At 34.3% G+C, this 20,459-nt stretch overlaps 1 protein-coding gene across 1 annotated transcript in view; it reads left to right on the top strand.

The window, feature by feature from the left end:
* LOC129268041 (mucin-like protein) overlaps nucleotides 1-17,868 on the top strand; it is a 48,427-nt gene extending 30,559 nt beyond the window's left edge. The window contains exons 20-29 of the mRNA XM_064104442.1: nucleotides 534-659; nucleotides 1,451-1,585; nucleotides 2,787-2,906; nucleotides 4,161-4,409; nucleotides 5,038-5,166; nucleotides 5,928-6,047; nucleotides 6,731-6,850; nucleotides 10,465-10,599; nucleotides 13,468-13,593; nucleotides 16,988-17,868. Of these exons, the coding sequence (XP_063960512.1) occupies nucleotides 534-659; nucleotides 1,451-1,585; nucleotides 2,787-2,906; nucleotides 4,161-4,409; nucleotides 5,038-5,166; nucleotides 5,928-6,047; nucleotides 6,731-6,850; nucleotides 10,465-10,599; nucleotides 13,468-13,593; nucleotides 16,988-17,142 (1,415 nt within the window). The 3' untranslated portion in view covers nucleotides 17,143-17,868. The remainder of the gene's footprint in view (nucleotides 1-533; nucleotides 660-1,450; nucleotides 1,586-2,786; nucleotides 2,907-4,160; nucleotides 4,410-5,037; nucleotides 5,167-5,927; nucleotides 6,048-6,730; nucleotides 6,851-10,464; nucleotides 10,600-13,467; nucleotides 13,594-16,987) is intronic.
* The last annotated feature ends 2,591 nt before the right edge of the window (nucleotides 17,869-20,459 follow it).

The raw sequence follows: 20,459 nt of genomic DNA, 5'->3' as shown, positions 1-20,459 counted from the left end.
ATCCATTATGTGCCACACTCAACCCAGGTAAGGTAAACGGGTACCAGCAGGAAAGAAATCCTCAAAAAGCTGTGCACATCGGAATCGGTAGACTAACTTAGCTGAGATAATATACATGTAGGAGCGCCTTGAGCCCCCAACAAGGTGTATATTTGCACTATACAAATACCCTCTTATTATTATTATTATTGCACATAATGATCAATGTAATTAATTTTGAAATAACTCCTAAGATCAAGTACTAAGCATTGTGTTACAGGTTATAGCTAACCATTGTGTTACAGGTAATAGCAACAAAATACATACTTTTAAGTGTATGTATTTTATTGCTATTACCTCATCATGTTGATATTTAATACATGGTGTAACAAACTATGCTCTGAGGAATGAGACCTCTAAATCATATTCAAAGCAGCATCTTAAACTTGTCTTGAGTTCAGAAAACAGGTCTATCTATCATCAATATTCTTCAGTAAAGTGAATTTCATTTATCTTTACATGAACCTGTATGAAATATTTCTTCATTTTCCTAGATATTGATGAATGTGCAAACAACACACTAAATGAATGTGATCAGATGTGTACTGATAAACTTGATGGGTATGATTGTTCATGTAATGATGGCTATATACTACATCCTGATCAACGGGGCTGCATTGGTGAGTATCTATTCATCAAATTAAAAAAAGAGACCAAGGGAGCGTTTCATGAAAGGATTTTATCCGACAAGTCCTGTTTTATCTGACAATTACCATAGCAACAGTACCTCTCAGCCAATCAGAATCGGGGAAAGTTGTCAGATCTGACAACTTGTCGGACATAAATGTTGATGAAACACTCCCCTAATTTAGTCCCTAATCAAATCTGGAATGTTACTAGGAACCCACGCCCTTTTGGAGTGAACTGTGCATTTTATGGAGACCTTTCACTCCAAGAAGAGGTAAAATCCACTATCAAAAGATTCAAATATCACTCAATAAGCATTGGTCCACCATCTCACTTTTGAGAATTGTAATAAGAGAACAGATTTGATTTTTTTTGCATAATTATAGAGTGTATTAGTGTAATTGATAAATGTAATTGATTTGATTACATTTCTTCAACACCTAGTAAAACAGCTAGATTGTAGACTTTATATTAAATCAATATAGAATGTCAATACTTTACTTTCAATACCTTTTGTAGTGTAAAGTGATTGTATACGAAATCTGATGTTGATTTCAGTATTTTTTAATCATATTAAAAATGCATTACATTCAGTATTGATTATTTTATTTCATTAATAACTTCATTTATTCAGACTCATGAAGCAAATAGTGATTTTCACTGGTAACTGTTAGTTACTTAAAACCTTGCATCTAATTGCCTAAGAGCAAGTTTGTCATTGAAAAATCACAGGGAAGTTGCTTCATAAAATACCCCCTTTATTCCTTTTGTCGTTTATCTTCAGATATTGATGAATGTAGGAATGTAACTACACATGCATGCAGAAACAACAGTCGTTGTAACAATATTATGGGTTCATTTGAATGCTATTGTGAAGATGGATTCTCACCAATTACAAATGATAATACAAACTGCGAAGGTAAGTATGATCAAAATCATAATAGGCCATGTAATCTGTAAATTGTGTGTATTTTATACCCATATTGTTTACATGTAGGAGCCGTGGTGTAGTGGTTCTGACTCTCGCCTTGTAAACAGAGGGTCGTGTGTTCGAATCCCACCGCGGTCTGGCGTCCTTTGGCAAGGCGTTAATCCACACTTTGCCACTCTCGACCCAGGTGCTAAATGGGTACCCGGTAGGATGTGAAAGTCATTGTAGCTTGTCCAGTACTGTGTGCGCCTCACAGGCGACTGACTGGAATACTCCCCAGGGAGTGGAGGATGTGCACACATTGTGTGAGGGAATGACTGATTGAATCCGATGACCGGGGTAATAATATATCTGTAAAGCGCTTAGACACGTCGTGCTGATAGATTAAGCGCTATATAAAAGCGGATTATTATTATTATTATTACATGTACTGAGTTCTATCTTATGCTGTTTTTATGGTAAGTGAATGAGTGAAGTGATGAATAAATGATTGTGAGAAATAACGAATGAACATATGAATGAATGATTAAAGAATTAATGAAGTAGTGAATAAATGAATGATGGATGATGAATTGATGAGCGAATGAATGATTACAGAACAGATGAAAGAGTGAATAAATTAATGAATAAATGGATGAATTAATGAATGAAAGGATTGATCAATGTTTGAATGAGTGAATAAATGATTGAATGAATAAAAGGAAGAGTGGATGAATAAATTAAAAGATTAGAAATTAGAAATTAAGTCTTGCCAGTCGAGAGAGCTATTTTCCACAACAAATTAGGAATGAATGTATATGTACCTGCAAAAGTATTTTCTTAATTTTGCTATGATTTATGAGCTCCATGCAGCAATGGAGAAATTAGTGTATGCTATGATGCATACATGTATGAATCCAAACCTTTGTTTAATGAGTTGATTTTTCAGCCAGCAATATTCAGATTGTATTTGCCAAACCTTTTGATTGAGATAAGTGCTTTGAATTTGAAGCATAAAAACCATAATTCAACTTGTCTCTTGCGGGCTTCTTTCACTTAATATTTTGAAGGAAAAAATATGTTTCTGCTAGACTCGTATTCAGACCCGCTTGTTTATTAACATTTCTATCAGGGTCTAAGCCTGAACACAAACAAATATCTACTCTTCATACTTGCTTTATTACTAGAATATGATTATGGCTTTTTACAGATATTGATGAGTGCAGTGACATGAGTTCATGTGATCCGCAGGCAACATGCACAAACAATATTGGCTCTTTCTTATGCACATGTAATGAAGGTTACTTTGGAAATGGAACGACATGTTCAGGTACAGTATAATAGCCATTTCACCATTGATTCTGAAGCCCAGTTCAACTTAGACCATGGTCTAACTCTAACCATGTTGGGGGAATCAACATCAAAATCTTAATCTAAGGTTAAGTTTTTGAAATGTCATCATAACTTAATGGACCTAGGTCATGAAACTTGGACATAAGCTTAATCAGGTATTACTGAACATCCTGCTTGAGTTTCACGTCACATGACCAAGGTCAAAGGTCATTTAGGGTCAATGAACTTTGGCCAAATTGGGGGTATATATTGAATTACCATCATAACTTTGAAAGTTTTTTGGTCTTGTTCATAAAACTTGGACATAAGAGTAATCAAGTATCACTGAACATCATGTGCGAATTTCAGGTCACATGATCAACGTCAAAGGTCAACGAACCTTGGCCATAATGGGTATCTGTTGAATTACCATCATAACTTTGAAAGTTTATGGATCTGATTCATGAAACTTGGCCATAAGAGTAATCAAGTATCTTTGAACATCCTGTACAAGTTTCAGGTCACATAACCAAGGTCAAAGGTCATTTAAGGTCAATAAACTTTGGCCATGTTGGAGGTATTTGTTAAATTACCATCATATCTCTGTAAGTATATTGGTCTAGTTCATAAAACGTGGACATAAGAGTAACCAAGTATTACTGAACATCTTGTGCACGTTTCAGGTCACATGACCAAAGTCAAAGGTCATTTAAGGTCATTGAACTTTGGCCATTTTAGAGGTAATAATTAGATGGCTGTCATAACTTTTAACGTTTATATAGTGTATAAAATGTGGATATAGGGGTAATCAAGTATCATTGACAAGTTTTAGGTCACATGATCAAGGTCAAATGTCAATGAACGTAGTATTGTATCATTATATGAATAGTGTTTTTTGTGAATAATTATTTTATAGTAGTTTTCAAAGTCAGCACTGCTGCTTTTTTGAATCGCGTGATGCAGGTGAGACAGCCAGAGGCATTCCACTTGTTTTAATGAATCACTCCTATTTTGTATGTTTACAGGTTGTTAGGCCTGCAGGTCAGACATTTCATGATATAGGTTTACCTCAGAATTATATACCAAATCTACATACACAAAAGGATTGATTTTTATGCATTTCTATTATCTTAACATCATCTGACAATAATAATAACGCAGTTCTTGTAAAGCGCATATTACATTATGTCGTAATGTTCCTATGCGCTTCCAAAGGACTTTCTGACTTGTTTATTTTATGTATAATTTTAAGATGTAAATGAGTGTCTGGACCCACTTGCAAATGACTGTGCCATAGAAGCGAGCTGTACTAATGAAGTAGGAGGCTTTTCATGTACATGTGATGATGGATGGTCTGGGAATGGAACCTTCTGTGATAATATTGATGAGTGCTCTAATAGCATGGATGATTGTAGCAGTGATGCAATGTGTATGGACAACAATGGCAGCTATGTTTGCATCTGTAATGATGGGTATATCGGGAACGGAAGGGAATGCTTCGGTAAGTTAATGATATAGCTTCATGAAGAAGTCTTTAAAATCATGGTCAGTTGTCTCCATATCACTGTTATTCTAGATCCAGTTCATATACCTAAACCTTACTCTGTTAAATACTGAAATCGTAGGTGGAAATATAATCAATCTGAAATGTAATCAACACAGAAAAAGAGATAATTTATTGTAATGTATTATTCCTTGGAAATAAGACACCTGGTTACTATTAGTATTATATCAATTTCTCAGCAATTACTTGTTTTCATCCATAATCACTTAACATGTATATACATACAAACACTTGCATGGTCAATTTATTGGACTCATAACTTCATATGTATGAATATTACATAAATATGTTCTAAAAGATATCAAGTCTAGCCATTATGCTATAGTCCTTTTATATCTGTGTGTTTGTGAAGGAGTGTGGCTCTGACACCAATCACTGTGTGCACTACATTATCAAACCAACCATGAATTCCTTTATTATCATTAATATATTAATGATCCTCTGTTATTGTATTTCCAACATGCTTTGTTTATCTCTAAACAAGTCCTTCCAATGTATACACCTGTTTGATCTCTGCATCCTCCTTCTCTAGAAGTATTTTAACTCACTCCTTTTTTATTGCTAGACATCGATGAGTGTGCTACTAGACAAGATAACTGCACCACATTGGCTCAATGTCTCAACACAAATGGATCGTTTGTTTGTGAGTGCTTAGATGGATATGCCTTTGATGTACAAGGAATAGAGTGTGAAGGTAAGAAAATGAATTCCTTCTACAGCTTTCTTGGGGAGTTGGCTATATCCTGCAAAATAGCTTTGGAAATACATGCAATAGAGACTTCTTCCACTTCAATATCCTGCGCTGCCTAGGCCAACTATCAGACCATGAAAAGTGACATAATGACTTTACCATATAAAGGCAAAGGAATTTCAATTGGCATAAGATACTCTCAGGTGGTTATATATCTTGTTCAATTGTAATGAGCTTTAACAGATTATAAAGCATAGCACTAGTATCAAATTTTCCATTAAACTGTAAGATAAAGTTGGGTTGTGGTGGGGATAGTTGAAACTTTTTCAGAGTGATTTGGTAAACTTTTTTAAATTTTGTAATCATTACCACATAAAAGCACTTAATTCGAATGTTTACAATATATAATGTGTGTGTTTTAGAGAAATAAATTGATTTTTATCTTGTTTTTTTAATAATTGTACAGAATTTACACCCAATTAAAATAAATTTCCATGCAAAATAGCTTGATTTATCCGATAACACACAGTTTTATTTCAAATCTGTAATATAACAGTCTAAGGGTATACACATTCATGTAATTACTGAAGCAACATTCACTCTTTTTGACTGGGTGGGGTAGATCTACCAAAACTAAAAATACCCCCAAACTAAGATCTTTAAACTTTGGACTACTAACTGACTTACCAACTCTTATTGTATCAATTTGCTTCCCCTTGAAGTCTTCATTAAAAGTTTTATTCATATTTTATTCTTATTTACAGATATCAATGAATGTGATGATGGTCCTGGCTGTGATCCCAATGCATCATGCATGAATACAAATGGCTCATTTATTTGTTCATGTGACAATGGATATGAAGGAAATGGAATGTCTTGTCAAGGTTTGTTGATTTATTTCATGGTTTTATTCAAAGAAAACAGAAAATAAAATGTGTCACTTTCAGCATGCTCAAATATAGAGCATTAATAAATTAATAAATAAATGATGGAGATCACCCTTTTCTCCATAGACGTTGTAGTGAAGCAGCGGTTGTTTGCTCCACCATTATGAGCTCAATGGCCGTCATTCATCTGTGTAGGAGGAGGACCAAAAAAAATGTTGAAAACCTCCTCCGAAAAAGAGGATTTATCAGTCTAGCCTAAATGGAGATTATAATTATATCAAGAACAGTGGAATAGAGTATGTATACTACCAAGTCCAAAACTTTCAATGAATCAGCACTAGTAAATTTTATTTATGTCTAAAAGGACCCATACTCTAAAATCTGGTTTAAATTTGGATTGGGTCCATGTTTGCACTCAGTCCAAACTTTGCTTTACAATAATTTATTGTTCATGTTTCTGTGATAAACAAAAACATCATCATAGTGCTAGTACATGTGTCAATGTGTTGATAAATTAAACCTCTAATCTTACTTTTAAGTAAGATTATAGGTTTAATTTATCAGCACATTAAAATGTTCATGCCACATTCATTACATAGTTTAAATCAAACCAGAATACAGGATGATATCTTTTTCAGTGAAGCTATTATGTTATATTTTGGTTATTTTTATGTCTACAGATATAAATGAATGTGACCTTGGTACTCATGACTGTCAACAGATGTGTGTTAATGATATTCCTGGATTTAATTGCACCTGTTTTGAAGGTTTCCAGTTAGAGAATGATGGTACATGTCAAGGTAAGTGCATTTATTATATCTTATTGAGGGCAATTATGATAAAAATTATCTTGATCAGGGATAGCATTTCATCAAACAAACATTTAGTAAAAAATGTTATTAGCTCCTGAAACCCTCCCATCTGATTGGCTCAGAACAAAATCAAAGGATATTTGTTTCATGAAATTCTTCCTAGTTATAGTGCTTAAAATAAGAAATGTCCAAGGTCTTTGAACTGGATTAAGACTATACAGTGCGTCCCACAAAAAACGAAACCGAGATTTAGTGATGATTTATCATAACTTAATCATAAAAACAATAGACGAATGACCTCTTAACGTAAAGCTTAGAATCTTCTCTTTCATCTAATACTACTTAGATTATTCCTCATTCACGCATGAGTGAACAAAAACAATTCGAAGAAAGGATGTCAAAAACTCATTTGGCGGGGGGTATCTGAATTTTAAACAGAGTCACATGACTAAAAAGTTCAATATTTGCTCTTTGATGGGATACCTTAATCGCAGAAAATGGTCAAGAAATAAAAAAGTTATGATCCCTCAAAACAATGCTTGTATTTCCATAATTTCATTAAATAAACATGTTTTCACCAGTTTCCCACAGAAGCTATCGCACGGTAACAAAAGACTTAATGCATGGCTGATCGACAACAAAACGGAGTGTCGAGTGAGTCTGGATGCTAGCCTGTAAAACCTCTTCATTTCATGAAATTATTGAAAATCATGCCTTGTTTCAAATAACCAGAACTTTCTTATTTCTTGGCCATTTTCTTTAATTGAGGTATCAAATAAAAGAGCAGATATTGGACTTTTTAGGCATGTGATTTTCTTTTTTAAATTCAGATAGGCCCCGCCAAATGACTTTTTGTTATCCCCTCTTCAAATTGTTTTTGCTCACTCATGCGTGAAAGAGAAATAATCTAAGTAATTTCAGATGAAAGGGGAGATTCTAAGCTTTACAATGGTAGGTCATTTGTCTATTGTATTTGTGATTAAGTTATGATAAATCATCGATAAATCTCGGTTTCGTTTTTTCTGGGACGCACTGTATAAAATGCCTGTGGAAAACTCCAACGTGTTGATTTTTATTTCTCTGCCTGTCTGACGAAACAACTTTAAACTGAGTCCAAGCATTGTAAATAAAGGTGTGACGATGGTCTTGTTACTTTTTGTCTCGCCCACCAGAGGTGAAGGCGAGACTTAGGGATCCAAATGTCGTCCGGCGTCCGTCCGTCGTCTATCGTCCGTCCGTCACAAACCTGTAATGACACATAACTCCACAACCGTAAGTCGCTTTTCAACCAAACTTGGATAGTAGACGGACTTGGGGGACCTGCATGTTATGCTGCAGTCGGAGGTCACATGGTAAGGTCAAAGGTCATTTTCAGGTCAACCTTAAAGTTTACATGCAAGACTCTCTTATGACACCTAACTCCGCAACCGTAAGTCGCATTTCCACCAAACTTGGATGGTAGATGGACTTGGGGGACCTGCATGTTATGCTGCAGTTGGAGGTCACATGGTAAGGTCAAAGGTCATTTTCAGGTCAACGTTAAAGTTTACATGTAAGACTCTATTATGACACCTAACTCCGCAACCGTAAGTCACATTTCCACCAAACTTGGATGTTAGATAAACTTGGGGGACGTGCATGTTATGCTGCAGTCAGAGGTCACATGGTAAGGTCAAAGGTCATTTCAGGTCAACATTAAAGTTTACATGCAAGACTCTCTTATGATACCTAACTCCGCAAGTGTAAGTTACTTTTCAACAAAACTTGGATGGTAGATGTACTTAGGCGACCTGCATGTTATGCTGCAGTCGGAGGTCACATGGTAAGTTCAAAGGTCATTTTCAGGTCAACATTAAAGTTTATGTACAAGGCTCTTATGACAAGTGTTATTCCATCCCAGTCATTTCACAATGAAGTTTCGATATAATTCTCTTGCAAGCCCTCGCAAATCACAATATTTCTGGTTATTTTCATAAGTGGGACGAGACACAAAATTGTTTTTGCCTTGTTTGGTATCATGGTAAAAAGATCAAAGGTCAAAGAGGCCATATACCTGAAAGTATCCGGTGCCGCAGTTTTAGGGTATACCTTCATATAACTTAGCTGATAATATTGATGGATATTTAGAGGCACTAAAAACAAAAAGTACCATAGCGCATGCAATGTAGGAATAATAATTTAACTTTTGCAATAATAACCACAATCCGCCATTCGAGATGAAAAGGGAAATTGATTATTGACGGAAAAGTTTTGTCTTAAGGGAAGATTTGAAACCAAAAAAACTGGAAGCATTTCTTATTGGAAGAGGGATGGCATTCCAAGTCTTGGCTGTGGGGTTGGCAATAGAGTAGATAATGGGGTCTCAAGGTCAGAGGTCACAGATTCTTTTATACCCAAAAATACCTTGTTCTTGCAGTAAATGAGGAACAGTTTGAGGGTTTAACCTCAAACCCAGCTCATGTGTGCATATTGTAGAGATGATTGTCTGAAATGATTTTGAGTTTGAGATTGAAATTGAGGTTATGGGTTTATGAGGTCAGAGATCACAGAGGTAATTATATACCCCAAAATATCTTGTTCTTGCAAATAATGTCAGTACCGTTTGAGGGTTCAAATTCAAACTATAGGAGTGGCGATCTGATAGATGTTGGGGCCATGAGGTGAAAAAGGTCAAAGGCCACAGGGGGCATTATATATACCCCCAAAGTTTCTTGTTCTCGCTATAACTAAATAACTGTTTGAGGGTTCAGCCTCAAACTTGATTCATGTATATGTATGGGAGCAGCAATGATCTGATTATATTTGGGAGTCATTAGATCAGTAGTTGAATACCTGAAAATATATTATTCTCACTATCAGTAAACTATTTGAGAACTTCAAACTAGGCTCATGTAGGAGCTAGAATGATTGATTAGAATGTTTTTGTTTTGGATCGTTCATAAGGTCAAATGTCATAGAGGTTATTTTATATGGATTGAAATACCTTATTCTCATGGTAACAAAAGAACCATCAATAAATTATCTTCAATCCAGTTTTATATACATGTATGCACATCATGCACAACATGTAAGGTTTATTTGATTTATTTATGGATTCATAAGTTAAAATGTCAAAGTTTGCTAATTGAGATATTAGAATTAGGAATATTCTTGGTTTGTCAATGGTGGAAGCGTATAGTATACAAAAATTAAAATAGTGACCGTTTCTAATTGTGTCAATTGGAAAAGGTGAGTTTCATGTTACAGGTCATCAATTTAAGGATGTTATGAATTACTTTTATTCAGATATTTTTTTTATTGAACTGTAGATTCTGGTGCAATAAAAATGGTCACAATATGTGTAGAATCTGATCTTTATGATATATTTTGATTGATTTTTAGGACAGTTTGTCAAAGGTTATTGATTCAAATTCCATGTTTGAAGACTAGCTTAATTAAGAGAATTCTAAGTTTGTTACATACACTTACTTTAGTCTCTACACTTAGAACTGCATACTTTAAGTTGATAATACGTGATGTTTATAGCTACATTTTTCATTACAATGTAACCCAACAACTTGTGATTTTTTTTTTTTCTTTTTTTCATTGATTTGTTTATACAGTGTCTTCTTCTGCCATGTGTAACTTAACAATGCAATCAGTTTGTGGACTGGATGCTTGTATTGTGCAATCAGGAGAACCCAGTTGTGTGTGTGAGGCAGGATTTCAGTTCAATGCAACTCTTCAAATGTGTGAAGGTATCTAATTTATTTGATTTAACCTCTTGAAATATGCGATGGTATCTTAAATATTTGGATTATTCACCTCTTCATATTCATAAAATGAAGGTGTCTAATACATTTGTTTCATACAGATCTTCAAATATGTGAAGGTATATAATTTATCTGGTGTATACACCTCTTCAAATAGATATTATTAAGGTATCTAATATATTTGATTTTATACAGATCCTCAAATATGTGAAGATAAATAATTTATTTGAGGTATTCCCTTCTTCAAATATGTGAAGGTACATACATATATATAATTCATTTGATTAATCCACTTCTTCAGAAATGTGAAGGTATCTAATCCAATTGACTTATTTCAAGTTTCATTTAAGATTTTACAAACAAAACAAACGAATATGATATTACAGCATTGCAAATTATTGGCCTCAAGAAACATTACACTAATAATATAACAAAAATACAAGATGTTAGATCATTTCTCATGTCCCTAAAACAAAACAGTAATGCGACCTCAAGCCTGAATCATGACTTAATTAATGATTCAAAACACAAACATGAATCACAATACCACAGAATCATGGTTTAAACGACTTGCATTCCACTGCTGTTTCTCCTCGGATTCGGGCTGATCCAGTGCGCATCACAGGAAGTATAGGTTAACTTTTCGCATGTGTTTTGGCTCTCGAAAAATCAATCTGTTGCTTTTAGAATTCATTGTGTTATACCTCATTTTGTTTACTTCTATTCATCTTGTCTGTTTATCAAAATTTGTATTGGTATAGATCCATTTTCATATTGGCACTGTTAACTTAACAACAATTGAGTTCATTGTCTCTCCAATTAAGTTCACTTACTAGAATTTGAATTTGGGGCCATGACAAAAAAACAAAATGAAAATGCAATGACCAACACAGAACTTTAATAAATGCATGTGACAAGAAATGCATGCATGCGTATCAAAAAAAGTTTACACTTTGAAAAAGCCCTGGGAATTAAAAAATATACAACATGCGGGTAAGTTTATCACATATAATCTTGGGTTTGGGTCTCATCTATCCAATGAAAGTAAAAGTTTGAGTGTTGCAATTGAGTGAGCACTGTCCTTTTTTGTAAATCTCGCAGAAATCTGTTTGCGCAGAAATGCTAATTTTCACACTGTGTCAAGGGAAAAGGGAGAAATCAAACGTACCCTGCAAAACATTTCTTATACATTTCCCTTGCAATTTTAGTCAATAGAAAGTAAACGGATGCATTCAAGCATTTTGTAACAATTTTGCCACCCAAACTGAAATTTCAACACTTAGTAAGCACAAACTTTACCCTTTTTGTGCCAGCTGGATCTGAGGACATAACTGAATCTAAACAAAAGTTTATATCAGACATCTCCAGCATTTTTTCACTAAGTTTTCATCATTTAGAGTGGGTTTACATTTCATTTTTCATTTAATACTTGTTTCTCCACACTTTTTTCAAGCTTGACAATGATTAACAAAATGAAAATCAAGCCTAAGAATTTCATGTAAATCGCAGTTCAGTGTAAAGCAAATGTCGTCACGATGGCATCGGTTTGTGGGGAAGTGGGATGGGCCACACTGCACCCTCCGAAGTGTTTTGGGCAAGGAAACAAGTTAAAAAAAGCTAAAGAATATCTTCAAATCAATTTTACTAGCCAAATTCCATGTGTTCTTTGTGATTAAGGTCTACTTTTATTCGCATAACTATTTCAAAGTTCTGCGCAAATAATTTTTCACTAACTTTTCAAAAGCAAGTGATGCTCACTCAAGCGGAAATATTTTTTGACAGTAATATCGTCATTTGCTTAAATGGATCTGTACCAATGTTAAAATGTGGAAAAATCTTCAGGATATTACAAATGTTTAATTTTACAGGATTTTATCTAAGTGTAAACTTTTTTTGATATGCACTGTATAGTTATATACATACACCGTGAGCATAGCGTTGTGCCTTGAGCTTGGTAAGGGTCAAGCCAGAAGTAGCCCAACACAGTGACATCATAGAATCATGATTCAAATCATGATTACGTTTATACATCCTTTTTCGTTCGTCATTCTACAGAAACGTCTTTCCAAATGCCCCTTTTTCTGTGTTTCATGTTTGTGATGTGAAAGACGTTTATTTTCACTTTTGACTAAACGCAATTATGATTCTGCAAAATTGTGATTTGAATCATGGTTCAGATCATGATTCTAGGGTGAAAATAGTAGTGCACCCTGAATTATATGCATAGGGCCTGATTGACCATTAGCAATACAATTATTTTCTGACTTCTATGTAACCTTCTATATGCAAAAAACACCACAGTAAGCATTGTCTGTTACCAATATTTGACAATTTATGGCTAGTTTCTTTTGTTGAAAAACACTGTTAACCTTATTGGTTTACCTAATGAAGCCATTCCACAACACAACTGTACTCTCATAGTTCAAAAACAAACATCTGAATCTGAAATGACCTTGTCTAAGTAAAAGGATCTTTGAAATTTTTACCAGTAGCTCCAAATGATATCCAAATATTTTGTTAAAGTAAAATTACTATTAAACTCTCTAAAAACAAAATCTCAAATCAGCAATTGTACAGTTCGGGGGTGACAACCTTTTCTAAATGTTCCATTTACCACTTAAATGGTTTGAACCAAGACTGACGTTGTTGGATTCAGCATTATACAGTATGCAAGGTCGGAAAAACACATTTGGAATAGGTTGTCACTCCTTCAAGCTTTTTATTGCTGATTTAACATTTCATTTTTTTTTAGACACTGGGTATGACTTTAGCACAGTGTTATAGCTTGAAAGCTGTCATTGCTAGGTATTGATAACGTCTAGACTGAATTAATATCTCATCCTCTTCTTTTAGATATTGATGAATGCAGTGGGAACAATACATGTGAGTCAGATAATCTGTGTGAGAACTTTGATGGAGGATATAATTGTACCTGCAATCCTGGATATAAACTTGATGCAAATGGAAGAACATGCTCAGGTAAATTTTGATATATAGATAAATTTGATTGTTGATAGATTTGTAATTAATGCAGGGTAAATACTTCACTTATGAAAGCTATTTAATAACAGGCCCTGCATAATATTACCCCTGTCAAGAGCAAAACAGGCAGAAGTTCCTTGTTTTGGAAATCTTTGCTGGGTATTGAACCCATGACCTCTTGTTCATGAGGCCAGTGCTCTACCACTAAGCCACCATGCCTTTTATCAGGTTTAAAAGAAGGCAAATAATATTGCATGGATCATTTCTATATGTTAGATCACAATGAAAATCATGATATCAACTGAAATTATCACAATAAATATAGTTAATGAAATAGATAATTTTGGGTAATTTCACATGGGCAATGTAATTTTGTTACCTTTTTTTTTTCAATTTACTTGCCTGTTTGTATATTGCCTTCATTTTCACCTTTCAAGGAAATAATTTCTATTCTATCACCTGGACTATTTCATTCTAACCAATTTATTTCTAACATTGTGGTCTATTGAGCCATTTTCAAAGAAATAAAAATTGTATTACATCATCATTCCTCTATCTAAAAAATTTGTTGTATGAAAGTACATGTACTTTCCCATTCAGAGCTCTTGGGCTCATTGTTTTACTTTGTGGGTTGAGGTGACCTGTTTTCTCATTTGCTACTGCCATTGTACATAATATGCAGTAAAAGGCTTGTGAGGTTTCTGAAGATGTGGGGTGGTTTTCTGAGATCCATTTTATCTCCTTCAATCGTTGAGAAAAAATGCCCTAAAAATCTCTTTGGATTGGTATCCTGAGAATCATTTTATCTTCATCTTATCTCTGTGTGACACATCTACTTTTGAAAATATATCCGAGAAAGGCTGTTTAAGAATACTCTCCTCTCATTCAGACAATCAAATTCCTTTCCGCCAGGAGGCATGGCAAAGGAATGAGAATGTGTCAATTTATTGAATTTAAATGCATTTGCACTAAACATTAACATGTCTCTACAGGGATTTCTTTGAAAAAAAAAGAACAATATTTTAATTTTTTTAGATGTCAATAATATATCATTACAGCATCATGTTAAAGACAATATAAGTCAAGAAAAGTTTGTTTTTATGAAATGTTATTCTTCATTCTGCAGGAATAATGTTCAGGTATTAATCTTAATGATTATATAGTTTTCCTTTATTTATGTGTAAGCATTAATTCAACTAGAAATATTGCTGAAATCGGTGTCACGGAGATAGATAGCCCTAACCCTATTTTAAGTTTATTTCTTTGTCTCGCCTGAAGAAAGTTTGGTAGAGACCTAGTGATCACTTTTCCTGTTGGTCTTTTACAAAAATGTTAAAGTTTTGTTCAATTTGCTCTCATTTCTTTATTTCTGCATCAATTATGTTTACACTATATATGATTCTTGGCTAATACCACATGTGAGCCCATGAGAACGATAGGGTCAAATGTCATCTAGGGGTCAAAAGTTCAAATATGAGGTCATGTCCATCCTTTTTTAAGTGTAATGTTCAACTTGCTATCATTTCTTTATGTCTGCATCAAGTGTGTTTACACTTGGTACACATAATCATTGGGTAATAACACACATGTGTACATGAGTATAATAAGGTCAAAGGTCATCTTGAGGATAAAAGATCATGTTGCTTATTTTATTGATCACAAAATAAGGGGGGACTCGTGGTTCATGAACCATCTTGTTTCTTCAAAGAAACATAGGTGCAAGCATATCATCTGCGTTGCAATGGTTACACGATTGATATGTCTGTGCAGACACTGCTCTGTTGTGTATCAGGTTTTGATACACAAAATTAAAAAGATTATATCAAATGAAATTTGATATTTCATCTAATCGATAAAATGTCATCCCAGAATACCAATTTCATTTTAAAAGTTGAAATAAAATATTTTTATTTTTAAGATGAAATGACCTCAGAATACCAGTCATGTTCTCTAAGTCGGTACAAGGTGTAAAAAAATTTATCCAAAGAAACAAGAGATGTCTTGCTTTATATGGAGAGTTGATAGATATTTGTGTTATAAAATAGCAATTTTTTTTTGTTTTCTAGTACATAGTGATATTGTTGTGTATTTGGGATCTGAATTATAATTACAGTAGTCTGGAAGCGTAATGAAGAAACTCTGGAGAACGTTATATGCAGTTCAAACTCATGGAGTATTTAGTAATCATTAATCAGCTACAGTTACAACTCTAAGTACATGAAGATATTAACGAAGATTCGGATAAAACAGGAGATGATGAGTAGGCCTATAATATTTCCAAAGCTTTATGATTAAAATTCTGATGTTAAACTGATATTGGATGGACATCTAAGTCTTGGTGTCAGGCAGTCTAAAATTGAGTGTGAGTCTAGTATAATCTTTTAATCAAGAAGTCTTATTTATATCATTAGTTTTAGGGGTGTAACAATTTAAGGTGAGAGTGCTCTGATTGGTCTACAGGTAACTGTCTATCATTTTTTTCTCTGGTATATGGGGTGTGGTGATGCTCTATGCAGAGGCTGGGGCTGCTATTATGAGTCATACTTCTGAGAACGTTTGTTCCTTGAAGTTTGCTGACGTCACTGTGGGTTGGTCTTTTTTTTCAGGGTTTAGGAGTTAAATGGTATTGGGGTTTGGGGATTCTTAGATGCCATTAGGAGAGTTTGTAAACAAGTGAAGGTGAATGACTGAAAGGATAACAGGAAGTTATACCCCTTTCATAAACCTATCCTCCAATTAGCCGCCTAAGAGTTATGCGGATAATTCAATAAAAATTGCGTTCACAAACTCTTTAAATATGCCGCATTATTTTTACGAGCGCCCGTCCTGAAAAAGGCGGATAATCGTCATGACAACTGGACATGCCCCCTCCGATGCAGTTGTGTTGGAAAAGGATGACCTTGTGACCGCACCGTGGCAATTATCCGCATTATTTGGAAATGCGGATAATAGCAGCATCAAAATAATGCGGATAACTCTGGTCTTCCTCCAATTTTACGACCAAATTATGCTGCTATTAGCCGCATAATTGGGTTTATGAAAGGGGTATTAAACTACATACTACATAACAAGATCAATAACTTTTTCCTTAGATATACAAGATAGCATGGGTCATATGTAATAATTTCAAAGTCAAAGAATTATTCAGTTGGAAAAGAATCCAATTAGCAGGATTAATCAGTAAAACTACAAGTGATCCCAGGAAATGTGTAGGGTTTAAATGAGGTTTGTAAATACTATGATTAATGCAAGTGTTTGAGTTCACTATCGTGTACCAATCTGTCAGGATAAACATGAAGGACTAGCATTGCATGTAGGGTACAAACTGTGCACATTTATCATGAAATTTAATTATTGACATCTTTCTGTTTATTTCTCAATTTTTTGATAGATATTGATGAATGTCAACTAGGTTCTCATAGCTGTGATATGAATGCTGCATGTACAGTGCCGCTCTCGGTAAACTTGACACTGCGGTTTATCGCGGTTAATCGCGGGAGCGCGTACGCGTTTAACTTCGATCACCACAGGCCATCGTACATTTGATATAGCGCCAGCTACGTTGAAATTTCGTAAATTCTACCGGCGTTTCCTTGCGCGCACGCGGTACCGCAGTTTGGATCGTACGTGTACATGTATGCAAGTGACATTGCATTTTTCGGAAAGTAATTATCTTTTAGCTGTTTTGAATATTACTTTTGATTCTCATGTCATTTTTTTTTTTATTGTTGATTAATGATCATTTAAAGGATTTTCAAATTATTGATTTGGTGATGTGATCGGAGGTGCAAGTTATTGGGGTTTTAAAAATAGTTGCTTCAGCCGTTGTTTTGAGTTTTGGGAGTGATGCGGGCTTGAAATGTGTTCATGGTCACTAGATGAATCATTGCGGCACCATGATGATGCTGCAAATTCATCTTTTTTTCAAGTTTAACAATGTTTCAATTAGATGTTTTACCCATTTTTTAACATTTTAGTTTTTAACCATTTTTAAAATACATAGAATATCATTTGAGAACAAATACATGATTCTTATTTTTGTTAAAGTCTTAGGCCTATATACATGTTGCTTGTTTTCTTTCTCAATTATTTGACGCTTTCTTTATCATTTTTTTGTTTCTTTCGTTCCTTCATCCCTTCTTGTTTTATTTTCCTTTCTTTTCTTATTTCATTTCTTTCCTCCCTCTATTCCATTATAATTCTTTTTTGCTTCCTTTCATCCTTTCCTTCCTGTGCCTTTTTTGATGTCCATCCTACTTTTTATACATCTAGTTTTCTTGTCTTCCCTTTTCGTTTTGTTGTTTAAATTATTCTTTTCTTACTCTCAATTTCCCTTTCTTCCCTTTTTTTTCTTTGTTCAATCTTTCTTTCTTTCATTCTCCCCTTCATCTTTCGCTTTCATCTTTGTGTATTGGCTTACTTCGTTCCCCTCGAAGTTTTCAATGATCCCGCGTATATACAATAAATGAATTTCCGAGAATGACACAAGATTTACAGATAATCATTATTACAATTACAGTAATAACTCGTATTATTATTATTATTATTATTAGAGAGATGTATTATTTCGTTTGTCAACGTCATACTCTACATGTATCTATTATTTTTTGACTTCCACTACTTCGTTTATTGTCTGTTGGCAGACTTCGTTCAACTCGGAGTTTTCAATGATCCCGCGAATAATTAATGAATTCCCGAGAATGAAACAAGATTTACCGACTTGTTGACAAACGTATTAAAAGCTATAATCATTATCATTCCAATTACAGTAATTATTATTATTACGAGATGTATCGTTTCGTTTGTCAATGTCTATAGAATTCCATTGCTTCGTTTATTGCGTATTTGCAAACTTCGTTCAACTCGGAGTTTTCAATTATCCCGCGCATAATAATGATTTCCCGAGAATGACACAAGATTTACCGACTTGGTGACAAATTTCAATTTAAAGATAGAATTACATGTATTATCATTACAATTAAAGTAAGTATTACTATTATTATTAGGAGAGAGATGGATCATTTCGTTTGTCAATGTCGTACATGTATTTTGTTGAATTCCATTTCTTCGCTCGTTGTTGTATTGGCAGACGCCGTTCCCCTCGGAGTTTTCAATGATCCGCGCATAATAAATGAATTCCCGAGAATGACAATATTTTACTGACTGGGAGTCAAATTTAGATTACAAGCTATATCATTATCATCAGTTAAAATTACTGTAATAATTACAAGACACGGCCCGCGGAACCAGGGGGATGGGGGGTTCAGCCCCATTACTTTTTCACAAACCGTGAACAAAAACGTAAAAGTGACCATACATGGCTGTGATTCTTTGCATGGTCAGCCCCCCCACCTTTGTCTCAGCTTTGAAATCCGTCCCAATGCCCCTGCCAAAGAGATGTGTTATTTTGTCTGTCATTGTCATGTATTTATCTATTTTGTTTAATTCAATTTCTTCATTTATTGTGTATTGTCAGTCTTCGTTCTACTCGGAGTTTTCAATGATCCCGCGCCTAATAAATGAATTCCCGAGAATGACACAAGATTTACCGAGTTGGTGACAAACTTCGATTTAAAGAGATAATTATTATCATTACAATTACAGTAATTATTATTATTATTACGAGAGGTATTGTTTCGTTTGTCAATGTCTATAGAATTCCATTGCTTCGTTTATTGCGTATTTGCAAACTTCGTTCAACTCGGAGCTTTCAATGATCCCGCGCATAATAAAATGATTTCCCAAGAATGACACAAGATTTACCGACTTGGTGACAAACTTCAATTTAAAGATAGAATTACATGTATTATTACAATTACAGTAATTATTATCATTATTATTAGGAGAGAGATGTATCATTTCGTTTGTCAATGTCGTACATGTATTTTGTTGAATTCCATTTCTTCGCTCGTTGTTGTATTGGCAGACGTCGTTCCCCTCGGAGTTTTCAATGATCCGCGCATAATAAATGAATTCCCGAGAATGACAATATTTTACTGACTGGGAGTCAAATTTAGATTACAAGCTATATCATTATCATCAGTTAAAATTACTGTAATAATTACAAGACACGGCCCGCGGAACCAGGGGGATGGGGGGTTCAGCCCCATTACTTTTTCACAAACCGTGAACAAAAACGTAAAAGTGACCATACATGGCTGTGATTCTTTGCATGGTCAGCCCCCCCCCACCTTTGTCTCAGCTTTGAAATCCGTCCCAATGCCCCTGCCAAAGAGATGTGTTATTTTGTCTGTCATTGTCATGTATTTATCTATTTTGTTTAATTCAATTTCTTCATTTATTGTGTATTGTCAGTCTTCGTTCCACTCGGAGTTTTCAATGATCCCGTGCCTAATAAATGAATTCCCGAGAATAACACAAGATTTACCGAGTTGGTGACAAACTTCGATTTAAAGAGATAATTATTATCATTACAATTACAGTAATTATTATTATTATTACAAGATGTATTGTTTCGTTTGTCAATGTCTATAGAATTCCATTGCTTCGTTTATTGCGTATTTGCAAACTTTGTTCAACTCGGAGTTTCCAATGATCCCGCGCATAATAAAATGATTTCCCAAGAATGACACAAGATTTACCGACTTGGTGACAAACTTCAATTTAAAGATAGAATTACATGTATTATTACAATTACAGTAATTATTATCATTATTATTAGGAGAGAGATGTATCATTTCGTTTGTCAATGTCGTACATGTATTTTGTTGAATTCCATTTCTTCGCTCGTTGTTGTATTGGCAGACGTCGTTCCCCTCGGAGTTTTCAATGATCCGCGCATAATAAATGAATTCCCGAGAATGACACAATATTTTACTGACTGGGAGGCAAATTTTGATTAC

The sequence above is a fragment of the Lytechinus pictus genome, chromosome 9, assembly GCF_037042905.1.
Source record: "Lytechinus pictus isolate F3 Inbred chromosome 9, Lp3.0, whole genome shotgun sequence".
Classification (NCBI taxonomy): Eukaryota; Metazoa; Echinodermata; class Echinoidea; order Temnopleuroida; family Toxopneustidae; genus Lytechinus; species Lytechinus pictus.
Note: the sequence above shows the minus strand (reverse complement) of the source record. Positions and strands in the feature narration are given on the sequence as shown.